We start from the raw sequence: 15426 nt of genomic DNA, 5'->3' as shown, positions 1-15426 counted from the left end.
GCCCTCTTGTGGTGGAAGTAAATATTTTTGACATACAATGGAAGCCGATCTATTCAAGGGAGGGGAGCTGTCTGTGCTACCTATGACCTAAATATTGTACTCAGGATTACTCAGTAAATAAAAATAGATCAATGATATAGATTAATAATATTATATATACATTACATTAATGATTGAATTAAATTTGCACAACAGAATGGCACGTTTTTAGATGTGTGTGTGTTTTTTTTTTTTACATAACTTTCTACAAATAAAACCAGATAGAAGAAAATGTATTCTATCTCTATTATAAAACCCAAATATATATATAAAAATTGTAGTTCTTTAAAAATGAGAGCATGCTGCTCCACTTTTTGCCTCACACGTTCATCGTCACCTTGGTTGCTCTAGCGCCCCCTTTCGGTAACGTGGCCGCATGTCTGATGACCTCACCCTCATCAGCGCTCGTCACTCACGCACACCTGCCGCCAGAATCTCGACCACAACGCCTGAAGTGTTGTATAATATCTAATAACTTGTATGAAACGCGGTAAGCCGCTTATATTTTCACTACTTCCGCTGGAGATTTTTTATTTATTTCTTTTTATAATATTTATCTACAGAGTTTCAAGCGGTAGCTAATGTCGAGACTGGCTTTGTCTCGACATTAGCTACTGTGTCTTTGGAGTACCCTGAAAAGCTTATTTTCTTATTCCAGTAAGGTGTCCTCTTTCATTCGTTGCTTATTTTCACACCGAAATATACTACAAATTGTGCATTCAATAAACTGTATCGATACTGACGCATATTTAATGTACAATTTGTTTTCGTAGCTCGGATAGCTAGCTACGCTGCTCCCATTTCCCGCAGATATGCTCACTTCTGTGCGCTGCGTGCTAACCAAGCTAGTTTCTTCAATTTGGAGAACTGCTGACGCAGGTGGAGACAACATCTGCACGGAAATCGCTGGTAAGCGCTGTTAGTCTTCCTCTAGTTTGCGACACATTCGGACAGTAGCATGTCGTGTTTGTTTGTTTTTCTATTTATTTATTTTTGGTGTGTTTTTTATTTTTTTTGCTGCTCAGGCACAGAGGACATCCGCCATCTGCGGGGCAGTGTGGTGACGCAGCTGTGTTTGGACTACGGGATGATAGACGATGCCATATACTTCACAAGCAATGAGGTTTTGGGCGGAATTCCACTAGAAGAGGGAGACCAGGTGAACTGCATCGCAGTCAGAGATGGTGCTGAGAAAGGATGGAAAGCTCTGAGGGTGAGGACCCCGTCATCCATCATATGAAGTAGCCATTACCTTCACCTTCTGAGTCCTGCTTGGCCATCGGCTCCTTTCGGAAACTACAGATCAAGTTTGCAATGAGGTTTTGGTTTGTCAGGCTTGCACACTTCAGCATTCTTTTTCAGGTGGAGAAAAGTGCAGATGCCTGGGAAGACGGAGGGAGGACCTCCTTAGAAGCCGACAGCATGCAGCTGCGCCCTCTCATAGGAACCGTCACGTCGTTTGAAGGCGATAGTGGCTACATCAATCAGACCACATACTTCACACGTTACAGCCTTTCAGAAGGTAGCGAGATAAACTTTTAATTTAATAAGACTTTGAACTTCACAGCCCTTGGATATCTTGCTTACGTTGCCCAAGTTAAATTGAGTTACCAAAGTTGTTTGCTGAGCAAAACTTTTCATTCTACTTGTACTTTCTCCCATTTTATCACTGCACAAAATTGTATTGTATAGTATAGACTATGTTGTGTGAACTTAAGTTCTCCATTTTTTTCTACAATTCATTTTAAATACACTAAATGAAACTACAATGCTCTCCATAAGACTCAGAGCACACAACAAAATGTATTTGAGTGCTAAAAAGCGGATTTTGCACGATATGGTCCCTTTTAAGAAAAGACGGGATAAAAAAACAAATGAGACTGTATTTTTAAGCCATATCATCCAGCTCAAGTAAGAGGTGATGTCATTGATTAAAAACATGGACTATTTCCAAATCTGATAAAAGCTTGTTATGCTAACTGTGTTTATCTACAGAGATTTGCTTCTTTTCTCTCTGACAGGTTATGAACCAATGAAAGGTGACTGGATTCAAGCTAAGTTTTATATCAACCCCACCCAATGGACCACCCAAGCTCATTCTGTGGCTCCATTACGCTATAGTCGCCTAAACCAGGTGCTTATTTTTATTTTTATAGTATATTCACTAATGTTGAAAAATCTAGTTTAGATATGACTAATTAAGCTAAATAAAGCTGTGGTGTTAAACCTGGATCATTTCCTTTAGTTGAGTTTTGTGGCCTCATCGGAGCGGCTCTCTGTTTCCAGGTGCGAGTGACTAGTGTGTATGGAAACAGCGGAGTGGTGGAGGACAGTGTTTTCTTTAGCTTGGACTCTCTGCTCCTGCCAACCCAATACAAGCCTTCACCAGGGGATCTGGTCAACTTGGTAATGGTGGAAAGCTGTCAGTCCTTTTACTCTTGGAGAGCCCTTTGCATTGCGCCCTGCTGTCAGAGGTACCACTGAAAATATAGATCAGGTTGTTTACATATATGCCACTCAAGTGGTAAAGAGATTACTGCTATTGATTATTGTGATGTTTGGCTAATCAGATTTAAGAAATGGTCACATTTTGCAGATTTTTCATTTAAGCCTCTTATGTGATATTACAAATACATTAAAATATGAAAAAAATTTTTATTTTTTTTTAATAAGAAACATTTTATTTCCCATAATGCATTGCTTTAGTGAATGCCTGATCATTTGTAGCAAAGGATGCTGCTTGACTTAACATTAATACAGTGTAAAGCTGATCTGTTGATTTACTTTTTGATTAACCAATTAGTAGTTGGACAGCAAAAGGTGATTAATAGAAGACTTCATACAGAATTTGAACCAGGTGAAGCTAAAACTATGTACCTTGAGTTTCGGGTAGAACACTGAAGGTACAAACGTTTTTTTTATTTGATGTTAAATGCAGAATGTGTGTGTTTTGTACAGTTTCACTTTAATTGCTTATCTGAGAGCGTTCTCTCAGCAAATGGCCTTTTTTACCTGTACTCCAGTTGATGAGTAATGTATTAGCTGACAATTATTGCAACAATTGATTGGTCACAGTTAATCAGATTAATTGTTTTAGCCTTAAAAGACTGATAAATAACCAAATTAACTTTTTTAAATTTGTCTCTTTCTGTCTTGCTGATCTTAGTGTGGTTTTATTTTTCTGGTTGCAGTATGAATTTTGCTGCTGAGCCTCTCCTGGAGGCTGAGTTGAATCACCTCTTGGAAAACAAAGGCGGGCTCGACGTATCAGACTACGGACAGTTTGGGGACTTGATGCTGGGGGAGAGATGTGAGCTGGTGCTGTGGATACAGTGAGCTGGTTTTGCCTTTTTGGTATAAATGACAACAATTTGAAGACAGAGACAATGCTTGTTCATCTCTCTCTTTTCTGCAACAGAAATAATGGCTCCGAGTCTCAAAGACTGAAGTGCTGTGACTTTGCTGGGTGGGACTCTGAAGAGCAGTTTACCGTGGTTACCGTCAGCACATCACCCAACCAGAGACAGAAACCTGTTCACAAAAATTTAAAAGAGTCCTCAGAGAAACAAGTCGGAGATGCAAAGGAAGTAGAAAGAGAAAATGGTGCAATGCAGACAGACACAGTCCTACCTCACGACGCAAGAAAGGAGAGAGAGGTGGAAATATCCCCAGGAGAAAGAGTGTCTGTTGTTATAGCCTGCAAAGCAAAGTAAGGTGTTCCTAAAAGTGCGTATAAGTATGCATCATGTCTTGCAAAATGATTCATATTCCTTTAACATTTCACTCCTGGGTAACAACCACAAACTTTGTTTTGTTGGGTTTTTATGTGATTGTCCAGCACTAAGTAGTGCATAGCTGTAACATGGATGGAGGAGGGATACATGGTTTTTAATTATTTTTATGCAAATAAGAATCAGAAAAGTGTGGCATGTGTTTGTAACCATCTGTGGTAAGGCATACTTTCTAGAGCCACATTGTGTCTGCAGTTACAGATATTGTGATGCATCTCCCAGATTTATAGGCTGAAATGTTTTTGCCTTCTTTTTTTTATTTGTCAGATAAGAAAAAATCTGGAAAGGTGACATTGAATGAATTGGTTCCATGAAAAATAATAGTCTTGGCTTAGATTTTCATTTGAATTAAGGTCTGGGCTTTGACTAAGCCAATTTAACACATGAATATGCTTTGCTGTAACTTACCCATTAGGGGTGCACCGATTTATTGGCGCTGATTTACTTAATTTTAGGAGATCAGTGATCGGCTAATCCCCTGATCTTATCTACCTCAGCAAATGTCTAAAAGTCAACTACTGTCCTCTTCTGGTTTTCTGTGAAAGCGTTTTGACTGATAGACCGGCCCACCAGGTTAAGTCTTTGTATTTGCAGTTAACAATAGTCACCCATCTGTTTCCAACTCACCGACTTTCTTGCGATATTTAGTGACATTTTAAACAAAATAAAATTGGTATCAGCTAAAATTGGAATCGGCTGGTCAAGCTTTTTAAAGATTGGTAATCAGTGATCGACCAGAAAACTGCAATCGGTGCACCCGTGCTACCCATTGTACGTCTGGCTGTATGCCTAATGCAAGGAGACATTGCTTTTTTTTTTTTCCCAATAAAATGTTTTTGTAGCTTTATTTCAGCCATGATTTCTTTTGCTCATTCATAAAGAACACATTTTTATTGCATCAAAATTTAGATTAAAAAAAGCATTTTGCACGAATACTTATTTGTGGCACATTCTATATTTTTGTGTATGTTGGGATTCCCCCAGGAGCCTTGGATGCTGTACTGAGCTACTGTTGCTGCACTTCTCTTCTTTCACCATCGGGAGGCGTCTTCTGGTCACAGTGGGCAGTGAGGATGAAAACCTGCTGAAGCCCTCTGAGGTTTATTGTCCCAGTAATGCCAAGGTGCTCTCTAAAGCCCCCTGCCATGTTGTCACCGTCTCAGCTCCAAAAAATGTGCCGAGGTAACTAAAGAGCTCATTAAACCTGTTACTAATCAACAAGTAATAAAGGTTTGGGAAATGAATGCAAGTTTCAAGATTGTTGTATTTCTTCTTTAAATGCTAGAAAATATTTGAAGAAAGATGTATAATTGTGTGTTGTTTTTTTATTATTTAATTTTTTGTTAACCTGATGTAGATCTGAAGTTATACCTGCTCTTTTACAGTTTGTAATTTGTTTTCAAGGAGTTATTAGTTAGTAATTAGACTTAGGTTTATTTTCAGATTGCTAGATATACTAGTTGGATAAAAGTACAAAATATTTTAGGTGTGCTCTTTTTCTTAATTTATTTTTATTTTTTTATTTCTGCTGCTGTTTCTGGCATCCATATTTAATCCTAGTATTGCTGACCTCAGTGGCTGGTGTTATTTTCCATCCTCTGAGAGATTAGGTCGTTTACATCAAGAATATCCATGTTGATTCTTGTTCGACTCGCCCACACTCCAGGCTCAGTAAGCGACGGTTGCCAAACTTCCTGCCAACCTTTCCGGTGCCGAAGGTTCTGAGAGACTGCTTGGAGTCACAGAAGGACGTGCTGGCTGTTCAGCCATGCTTAGGAGAGGTGAGCATAGTAATCATTAGGTCTGAGTCATAAAATTATTTAGATAAAGATTAATTAACTATTAACCCTTTGACTGCAATGGGAGAGTAGTAAAAATAAATTTGGTTTGACAGCCCAAGCGGTTGATATGGACTGAGCTTTTATTTTTCATTTTTTTCTGACAAAAAACTTTTTCAAATAGAAAATATTGGTCAAAGCACAACATATTTCTTTAATCAACAGTTTTTGCTTTAAATTGAATGTTATTGTGGATATGGCCACAAACATCTTGTAACTGTAACTCAAAAACAGACTCGAATGAGAAGCCATTGAATAAACGTTGTCAACACGGCACATGTTTTTGAAGAGAGTCCAGTCGAACTCCTCCCCATAGTTTTTCAAGACAAATCACAACACTTCTGTAACGAGAAGTGTTGTATTACATGTGCTATCCCGGGAAAATGAATTAAAAAAATTTTAACATTTAACTTTTCTTTGGAATCTATAAAGTATTTTTGAATATGGAATATAACTAGAAATAAAAGTGTGAAAGATGTTTCACTTTTTAAACCGAATTACTGAAATATTCACTTTTCATTAATTGACATGAATCTGTAGCTATGCCTCTCCTGTCCAGATCATTTTTGAGCCAGGCTTTAATTTCCGAGTCATAAATTACAACAACAGGGCTTCAAGCTCGCCAAACGGATTTGGCTTCAGAGTTCAGGGTTTTGCAAAATAGCTATTAACGCTAGAGAACACGATGTCTCTCAAATCCTTTTTTTAATTCAAACCTATATTAGTGAGATTTTATGATCGCACAAGAAATATGCAAAGAGAAAAAGTAGATTGCAGATCAAGTAAAGTGTCATGCTGCCCTCCTACATTCAGGCTCTCTCACCATCCAACATGTATTCAAGATTCTCGACCCTCCTGTGGCTTGAAGAGCTGAACGCAGAAAGAGAATTAAGGGAGTTCTCCATCAGTGGAGCGCTCCTCCGCAAAGGAGGCACCCACCTGCACCTCGATGTGCTTGGGCTGGCTGAAGGCAGACCTTGTCTTAATATAGGTGATGTGACCTTCAGCATGGCCGTTAAATGTTGTGTAGGTTTCTGTTGACGAGCTTTCTCCACAGGGGACAGAGTTTTACTGAAGAAGCTACAGAGCGACAGTTTGGAGATGGAGTACATCAGCTACGTCACTGAGGTAACCTGCTTGTTTGGCTCTGGAGCATCTCTGCACACACTTCCTGTTCGAGACTAATGCCGTAATGGTCCTGTACAGATCAACGAGGAGAATGTGAGTTTGAGAGTGAATTCAAACTTTCACCGCAGTTACCTGGGCGAACCTCTTGATGTCGAGTTCACGTACAACAGGTAAGAAGGAATACACTAGCGATTGTTCGGAATGTTTCTGGGTTCGAGTTTCACCTTATTTTCCTGTTGATGTATAAGTGAGTGTTTTTTTGTTTGTTTGTTTTTTCTTTTAGGTTAACCACAAGGCGATGTCACAATGCTCTTGAGCTGACGAATCATTTTGGGGAGAGTGAGTTGTTTTTGTTTTTTATATTTCTAGACAGGACTCTATTAATGATGGAAAAGTGAATATATGTTAGCTCATTAAGTCTGTGGTCAATTTTGAAGCTTTCTTGCGGTTTTATATACATTTTATCATTTACTTTTTTTAGCAACCTTTTCCTGGTTAATTTGCTACTTGAAAAATTTTCATCAGAAATTGTCAATTGTGACCACTCTGTAAACGATTAATTTCACAGAATTTATTGTCTGGGGAAAAATGCTTAACTTTATTTTTTATACATGTTTGAATAATTACAAACTGTTCTTTACAGAAAGCTTCCGTTGCTTAATCAATTTTATTTTTAGGTGTTGAATAAAATATCAAACATGTAGTAATGACTCCTTTTGTGTTTCAAAAAGGTCATTTTCATATTTTTTGGCGTCGGTATTTTTTTTACTTTTACAGTCTGAAACTTTTATTTGTAAGAAATATTTCTGAAAGATCATCTCTTTTCTTTGGGAATCCAAATGTCATGTCCCCAAAGTCCCTCTCCATTCCCAAACACTCACTGTAAGGATTAGCAGACGTAGACAATAGGTGTTGCTTTTCATTTTTCTTTTTTTTTTTGACCAAATCACCAAAAATCGTCATATGTGTAACAGTCTGGATTTTTTTTGTGGGAGAGCACATTGTAGTGGCACATCACTACATTACCCACCATCATTTGACCTTCTCTAAGATGCACAAACAAGGAAAAAAAAGTAATAGCCTTCGAAATGAATGCATCATTCTTCCCTCTTTTTCTTTTACTGGTGCTTTGAATCACTTTTACAGAAAAAATAAGGTTTTTAATTTAGTCCACCCCTCTCAGCTAATAAAAGAGGCCTCCCAGTCTGACTGGTGCTAATTTCTTGTGTAGTTCTCTTCCCCACCAGAGTGAGGCCTCAAACCCACTTGTGGACTGGAGAATGGATGGACGAGGTAGGCTGTAACTAACAGACTTCAAATGAAAACAAATCTAAAAAGAGAATAACTTCAGAAGCCTTTATAATCACCAGAATCCACCAACGGAAAATGGAGACGCGTCGAGCTCGTGTGTCAATATGAAGTCGAAGGCCACACAGAGTAAAGGCAAAGGTGTCCAATTTTTAGATCTGTACAGAATCTGCTTGTTTTTGTTTTTTATATCAAAAGTTAACATAACAATTGTAACATTTCTTCTCAAAGGAAAACAGACCTCCAAACCAATGCCCAGCAAAGGGCAGTTTTTTAACCCAGACCTTAACCCTTGTCAGAAGGAGGCAGTGAAGAGGATCCTGGAGGCAGAATGTCGCCCTCTTCCTTATGTGCTGTTTGGACCTCCAGGAACCGGGAAAACCATCACTCTTATTGAAATCATACTGCAGGTGCATTCACTAATTATCTGTCTAGATTCTTCAACTCCTCCTGCATGTTAAGTTTGGCTCAGATTATTTTCCTTTACCTGGATAATCCTATGAAGCCTCTCGACCTCTAGGTCTACCACTTTCTGCCCAGCAGTCGGGTGCTTGTCTGTACTCCATCCAACAGCGCCGCTGACCTCATCTGCGTGCGTCTGCATCACAGCGGCTTTCTGCATACCGCTAGCCTGGCCCGTGTTAACGCCTCCTCTAGAGAGACTGAGGTACTGAGCTGCAGCATTAATGGTCTGCTCATCAACTGCTTTCATAATTCATGAGGACGGCCCCATCCAATTACAAACTGCAATGTATTTTGGGGATTTCATGTTGTAGGCGTACACAAAAAGATTTGTAAACCTTACGGGAGGGAATTTATAGATGGTATTAATTATTTGAATTTTTTTTATTATTTCTTTACAAATTTTTATTCAGCCCATTCTTCTCCGATTCCTGCAAATAAAATCAAGTGACACTAAACTGCCTTTTGAAATTACCTAAATTGTGCAAAAGACTTAACTGGTCCAGAGTTTCACTTACAAACAGGTCATAACCCTAAACATACAGCCAAATATACAGTATTATGGTTTAGATCGTAGTGTATTTATGTGCTATAATTTTTCAATCAAAGTCCCATTCTAAATCCAGTTGAGAATCTGTGACAGGACTTTGGAAGTTGATGCTTGATCTGAGCTCCAGCTAATTCGCAAAGAGCACTGAGCAAAAATTTTGGTGCATAAAGGTGCAAAAAGGAGGCTGAATATAAATCCATAACATACCTTTTGGATTTTTCTTTATGAAAAAATTAAAATTCACAACACGTGGAAAAAGTTCAAGGGATGTGTGTAACTTTTGCAAGTCGCTATATGAACCCTGTATATCTACAGGGTTGCTAAGATGGCGGATTATTTTACCAGTTACTTTTTTTTAGTCCATTACCGAAGTGTTGCAGCCGTACTCACGGGCTGGAGAAGACATCCGTCATGCTGCTTTCCACAGGATTGTCGTCAGCACCTGCTCCAGTGCTGGCATGTTCCATAATATTGGAATACAGTAAGATCAATGTTTTAGATATGATTAAAGTGAATATATATACGCATCATATACTGTCTTAGTAGAATATTAATTTCTGTGTTTTTCAGAGAAGGACATTTTACTCATGTGTTTCTGGATGAAGCTGGCCAAGCCACAGAGCCCGAGTCTCTGATCCCCATCAGCTTCATTTCAGAGAGAGATGGACAGGTTAGAGCAAATGAGTTTACTTCAACACCGGTCGGAAATGCTCTAATCAGCATAAACGTCGTATTAATTTTGACCTCATTAGGATGCGTTTGAACTGGAGTTTTTTCCCCAAAATGAATCGCACAAAGGCTTCAGCTTAACCAGTTATTTAGATGTAGCTGAGCCAGGTTTGTAGGCTGCCTTGCCTTACACACTTTTTTCCTTCATCAAGCTCTCTCCTTATGATGCCATCTATTTTGTGACGTGCACCAGTCCCTCTTACAGCGAAACACACTATAACAATAATGTTTTATGTTGGCAAATTTTTGCCCTTTTCTCTAAATATAACAGCCTGTCTGCACAGCCTTAAGAAGTCTTAAGTTCTTGTATCTAAAATTAAGGCTGTGAAATGTCTTTAATTTTCAAAAGTAGGTTGGCCTTTAATGTGTTAATCAGAGATATTAAATTTTGTCTTGGCAGAACCATTAAATCTCATATTCTGTGTATTTTTTTTCCCTGCTGGAGTTTTCTGTCTGACAAAAGTTGAAGTCGTACTGAACTCCGACGTCTTTATTTCGTTTTCTGACTTTAGATGGTTGAGTCTACTGGTAGCTCATTACTAACGTATCCTTGCAATGATAGGTTTGCATCTATCATGGTTCAAATTTATTCACACATTCTGTGGAGATAAAGGTCTTAAATTCCATTCATAGTGGTCTTAACGAGCCTTAAATTGAATTGGTGAAACCTGCAGAAACGCTGTTTGGCCAAACACTTAATTTTTGTAAGTCAGAATGAATTAAAACCGAAGGTTTGTCCATTATTGCATTTCCATCTGATTATTGATCCTTTTTTTTGTACATAGTTTTGAATTAGTGGCTTTTTACTCACTGAGTGGCCAATACAGGACTGGTTTTACTGTGAATAGTAACATTTTACCAGTTTCAGTCAGTTTCTTAATGTTTGAGCACCAAGGAAGCAGTGATGCGTTTAAGGTGTTGTCCGAAAATGCATCCAAAAGTGCTTATTCATTTAATCCAATGTGATTCATGTGAAATAACCAAACCAAAGACATTCTCAAATTGTTTAGAAATAGTAATGTATTGGATTGGAGTTACCACTATATATTTATTACTTAGTTTTGTTGTTGAATAAAGATGCTTCCTGTTTTCCTCCTCAGATAGTGCTGGCTGGAGACCCCTGCCAACTGGGTCCCATAGTGAAGTCCAACCTTGCCATGGCCTTTGGGTTGGGCATTTCTTTACTGGAGAGATTGATGGCCAACCCACTATACACCAAACAGGACTGGGGATATAATCCTAAACTGGTTAGTTCTCTGATTGGGAAACATTTATGAAGTCATAAACAATTTGTGGTGTTTTTTTTTTCTCCTGCTAACCTGCATCACAATAATGTCCAAAAATCTATTTGAAATGTTTGTCCAGAGACAAAATGTAAAGAGGAACAATGTCAAAATTTTTCACAAATCTTCACATAAGAACAATTTATATTTCTCTTTTTCTTCACATAAATAATTGTTTGAATGCCCCTTTGTTTATACAAGCATGCTTTTCTCTAACAGGTGACCAAGTTAATCTACAACTACCGTTCCCACGAGGCCCTGCTTATGCTGCCCTCCAAGCTCTTCTACCTGGGGGAGCTGTGCTGCAAGGCTCAGAGGGAGATCGTGGACTCCCTCTGCCAGTGGAAAGACCTGCCCAAAAAAGACTTCCCCCTCTTTTTCCATGGTGTTAGGGTAACGCACAAATAAAATCACAATGTTTGCTTTAAAAAAAAAAAAAAGCATTAGTGCCTCTGAGTCCTGTTTATTTACTCGCTTTCAGCAGTAGTCCAAGTTCCCATGTTTTTGGTTTTTCTGTCCCAGGGCACAGAAATGAGGGAAGGAAAAAACCCGTCATGGTTCAACCCAGTAGAGGCTGTGCAGGTGATGCTTTACTGCTGCCAGCTGGCAAAGAAGCTCTACAACCCTGTGCACCCCTCTGACATCGGCATCATTGCCCCCTACAGGAAGCAAGTATGTTTCGCTCTTTCTCTGAGGTTATTAAAAGCCATGTTTGAAATCATTCTCGCAGGTCAACATACTGTAGATTTTAAGGTGAGCTTTCATATTGCTGTCCAGTGTGAGAAGATTCGAGTGCTGCTGTGTAAGGTAGGCTTGTCTGACATCAAAGTGGGCTCAGTGGAGGAGTTCCAGGGACAAGAGTTTCTGGTCATCATCTTGTCGACGGTATGTCAAAATAAGTTATTACATTTAATTACAACCTACATTTAGTTAGATTTACCAAGATTTTTGAAGGGCTAGGGAAACAGTTTCACTGGAAAACTTTTGCAATGTCCTTTTGCTTGCCTTGAAAAATGTTTAAATAATTTAGGCTAAAGCGAGCCTTTTCTTTGTAGATTTATTGTTTTATGTTAAATGTCTTATTTGCTTCTTCCCTTAAAGAAACAGTACTTAGTTTTCCAGCTAGTGATGAGTTGGTGTAGAGCCTATGAACAGATTTTTGCCATGTTAAAGCAACCTTAAACTCAAAGTAGTTTAACTGAATGCTAATTTTTACAAAGACCTGGATAAGAGGTCAATATTTAGTAAATTTGCACTCGGATGCTATATTTAGTCTTTGTTACAATATGATATAATCCAATTTGTAACTTCAGTATTTCTAATCAACGGTATTACTATGGTTTACTACGATCATGTCATTGTTTTATAAAGGTACTTCTGATTGTACAAACAGCCCAAATTGCAGTTGATTGATTTGATCATCTTAATTATCCAGGTGCGCTCTAATGAATCACTGGAAAGCGAGGATTTGCAGAGTTCGCTTGGTTTTCTGGCCAATCCAAAACGCTTCAACGTGGCCATCACCCGTCCCAAAGCTCTGCTCATAATTGTTGGAAACCCCCACATTCTAATCAGGGTGAGTGGGAAAAAAATCTCCGTAAATCTGTGATTTGTCTTTTTTGTCACGTGTGTGCATTTGTTTTTGTCTCACTACCATCTACTGCAGTATGTTCACCATTAAAATGCACTCCAAATGTTCTGGTTTCCTTGTAGGATCCCTGCTTCAGGGCTCTGCTGCAGTACTGTTTCAGCAATGGGGCATATCTGGGCTGCGACCCTCCGCAGGCCCTTAGGACTTCCCAAATGTTTGTAAACTAACATCATTAGAGTTAACCTTGTGGAGATTTATTTTTACAAAAGGAAACTTGTTGCATAGTTTTGTTTCACATTTCCAATTAGAAGTACTTATGAATAAATCTCTGATTATTTTATGCTAAATTAAGTTTTATCTCTGTAGTTCTCCTGTAAATTAATCATCTTTGTCTCTTTCTTTTAACTTCCACAGCATTTCAGAAAACCAGTGAAGTGCGTAAGAAGAACATGGTGTCACTGATTCTGTTACACATTGTTTTTTTTCATTTCCTTTATATACTTTTGGCTTTTTCTGTTTTGACTGTTCTTAAAGTTGGGATTACCTCATAACTGATTGAGGGAAAACCTTTAGATTTTGTAAGAGAAAGATGCCTGCAATTAAAAAATTAAAGATTATGTCTGTACTCAACAGTTATTTTTGTGCTTGATGTGATATTTTATTTTTATATTGCAGTAAGTGAAGACAGAAGCAGGACAGTTTAATCTGACGTGCGATAGTTTTTGGATTTGTCTGCAGATTCTAAGGTTGGGGGAGCAAACAGTCTGCTCATAGCCTGACTGTGTCTGCCCATAAGGCTTGGAGACTGGATGTGACAATTGAGTGCTATTGACAGTCTGTGCAGGGACTGTCAGTCCTGCTGGAGCCCAGCAGGAGGGTGAAAGGAGGGGGGTAGTGAGGGACAAATGGGAGTTCAATGTATGAGTCTCCTGTGTACAAGGGGAGACGACTTTTATCTGAGTTTGCAGAACTGACACCCAGTTCTCCTCCCTGTCTTCCTAAACACATCTTAGTCTTTGATGTGCTGCAAGGACTCATTTTGCTCCAGCACGTGGCCAGAAAGCAGCTGCGTAACATTACATTGTGATAGTTGGCTGACATGAGACGGGCGACTAATGGTTTTTGAAAGAAATGTTGAAATATTTAGTTGTGTGAAAATCCATTTGCCTCCTTACAGATTTCTTTCTTTTTTGCTTTTTTGTCACACTTCAGTATTTCTTGTCACCAGTAGAATTTAATGTTGGATAAAGATAACCTGTGGGGGAAAAAAATCAGTTCATCACATTCACCAACAAATATCTCAATAATCCCCAAAACTTCAGTGGTAATATTCTGTGGACTGACGAGACAAATGTGAAACTTTTTGGATTCGGTGTCTGACCTAAAACTGCTCTGCTTCCTCAAGACCTGATTGACTTGACCTTAATTGATAGAATCATGAATTTTGCTCTAGAAGGGAATGCTGCATAATGTCTAGCTGGTCAATACAGGACTTTAAGCCCAATCACATTTTGGTTCAGCACCAAACTGGTGATAAAAATACAATCGCATGGCCACCTCTTAAGGACTAATGCAAAAGAAAAAAAACTGAAGGAAATAAAAAAGACGTTTTGGAGGTGGCCTCTCTGAAATCTGGACTTAAATGCAATTTATATATGATTTTAAACATGCAAATGCTCAAAACCCTCTAGTGTTGCTGAACAGTGGGCCAAAATTCCTGAGTGGTGATGTGAATTTCTCATTGCCAGTTAGCGTGAACACCTGCTGCTAAGTGTGGCCCAACTAGTTATTAGGACAATTTGGCCAGGTTTGGATGGCTTTTTTGTTCCTTTGAAAGGAAATCGCTTCAAAATTACTATTCATGTTTTCTTTATGCATTAAAAGTTTCAGATTAAACAAATTGTAAGTAGGCCTATAGCAAAAAAGGGGATGAAGATGCAAAACAGAGTTGCAAATCTAAAAATATTCTGTTTAATAACAGATTTATTTGGTCATTAACTTATGACAATAAGTGTTAAATTTACATTTTAATATATACCTTTGGCAGACAAAAGAAAAAGGTCAGAGAAAGCTTTCTGATGCTGGTGTTGAGTGAAGGCTGTCCTTGGGTCATTACCACAGACCTGCCCAATACTGAAAATTTCTGAAAGGCTATTGCTCTATCTGATGAAGTGCTATAAGATCACACTTTGTTGCATATTAAAATGTACCCAAGCATTAACGACCGAATGGATTCCATCATTTTTCCATCCAAATTATGTTCCTGATGCAATGATGTCAGTCACAAAGCAAAATAAATTCGAGACTGATTTGATCGGCATATGTTTTAGGTTTCAAATTTGATTCCAAACCTCTGGAATCAAACTTCAGAAGTTTGATTTCCAACCCACAAATGATGAACATTTTGTGGGTTGGAAAAATTAGTCGGGTGTTGAACCACTTGGTTGACTCCTACTTGACCTTCTCATTCACTGAGTTTGGGGCAAGCAGCTCATTACCAAGACAGACACACTGTCTACACAACGGCCATTAGACCCGACAACAGACCCCTGTGGAGCTCCTGGCAGGGGGAGCTTGTTAAATGTGTGGACCTATTGTTCGGCCAAATTGGCCTGTGACTCTAATTGCCCAGTTAGTCCCCTCTAATGGGCTGAACCCGTCTACCCAATCTGGAACCAGTCTTCGGATCATGTCGTAAAACGTGGCT

At 38.7% G+C, this 15426-nt stretch overlaps 1 protein-coding gene across 1 annotated transcript; it reads left to right on the top strand.

The window, feature by feature from the left end:
* The first annotated feature begins 824 nt into the window (after nt 1–824).
* mov10l1 (Mov10 RISC complex RNA helicase like 1) lies at nt 825–13191 on the top strand. Its single transcript, XM_023324800.1, has 26 exons — nt 825–948; nt 1065–1252; nt 1402–1561; nt 2061–2173; nt 2326–2513; nt 3231–3371; nt 3458–3748; nt 4815–5012; nt 5497–5611; nt 6482–6659; nt 6726–6796; nt 6875–6966; nt 7080–7135; nt 8028–8089; nt 8167–8245; nt 8336–8514; nt 8625–8771; nt 9476–9597; nt 9687–9786; nt 10946–11092; nt 11348–11521; nt 11651–11800; nt 11906–12013; nt 12564–12704; nt 12842–12933; nt 13134–13191. The coding sequence occupies exons 1-26, from the start codon at nt 852–854 to the stop codon at nt 13150–13152; spliced, it is 3408 nt and encodes a 1135-aa protein (XP_023180568.1). The 5' UTR covers nt 825–851; the 3' UTR covers nt 13153–13191.
* The last annotated feature ends 2235 nt before the right edge of the window (nt 13192–15426 follow it).

The sequence above is a fragment of the Xiphophorus maculatus genome, chromosome 2, assembly GCF_002775205.1.
Source record: "Xiphophorus maculatus strain JP 163 A chromosome 2, X_maculatus-5.0-male, whole genome shotgun sequence".
Lineage (NCBI taxonomy): Eukaryota > Metazoa > Chordata > Actinopteri > Cyprinodontiformes > Poeciliidae > Xiphophorus > Xiphophorus maculatus.
Note: the sequence above shows the minus strand (reverse complement) of the source record. Positions and strands in the feature narration are given on the sequence as shown.

Excerpts from the sequence above, each read along its gene's own strand:
- mov10l1 (XM_023324800.1), top strand. The coding sequence starts at position 852 with ATGCTCACTTCTGTGCGCTGCGTGCTAACCAAGCTAGTTTCTTCAATT. Across the intron at positions 2,514-3,230 it reads ATTGCGCCCTGCTGTCAGAG|TATGAATTTTGCTGCTGAGC; the intron begins GTACCACTGAAA and ends TTCTGGTTGCAG. Across the intron at positions 7,136-8,027 it reads GACGAATCATTTTGGGGAGA|TTCTCTTCCCCACCAGAGTG; the intron begins GTGAGTTGTTTT and ends TTTCTTGTGTAG.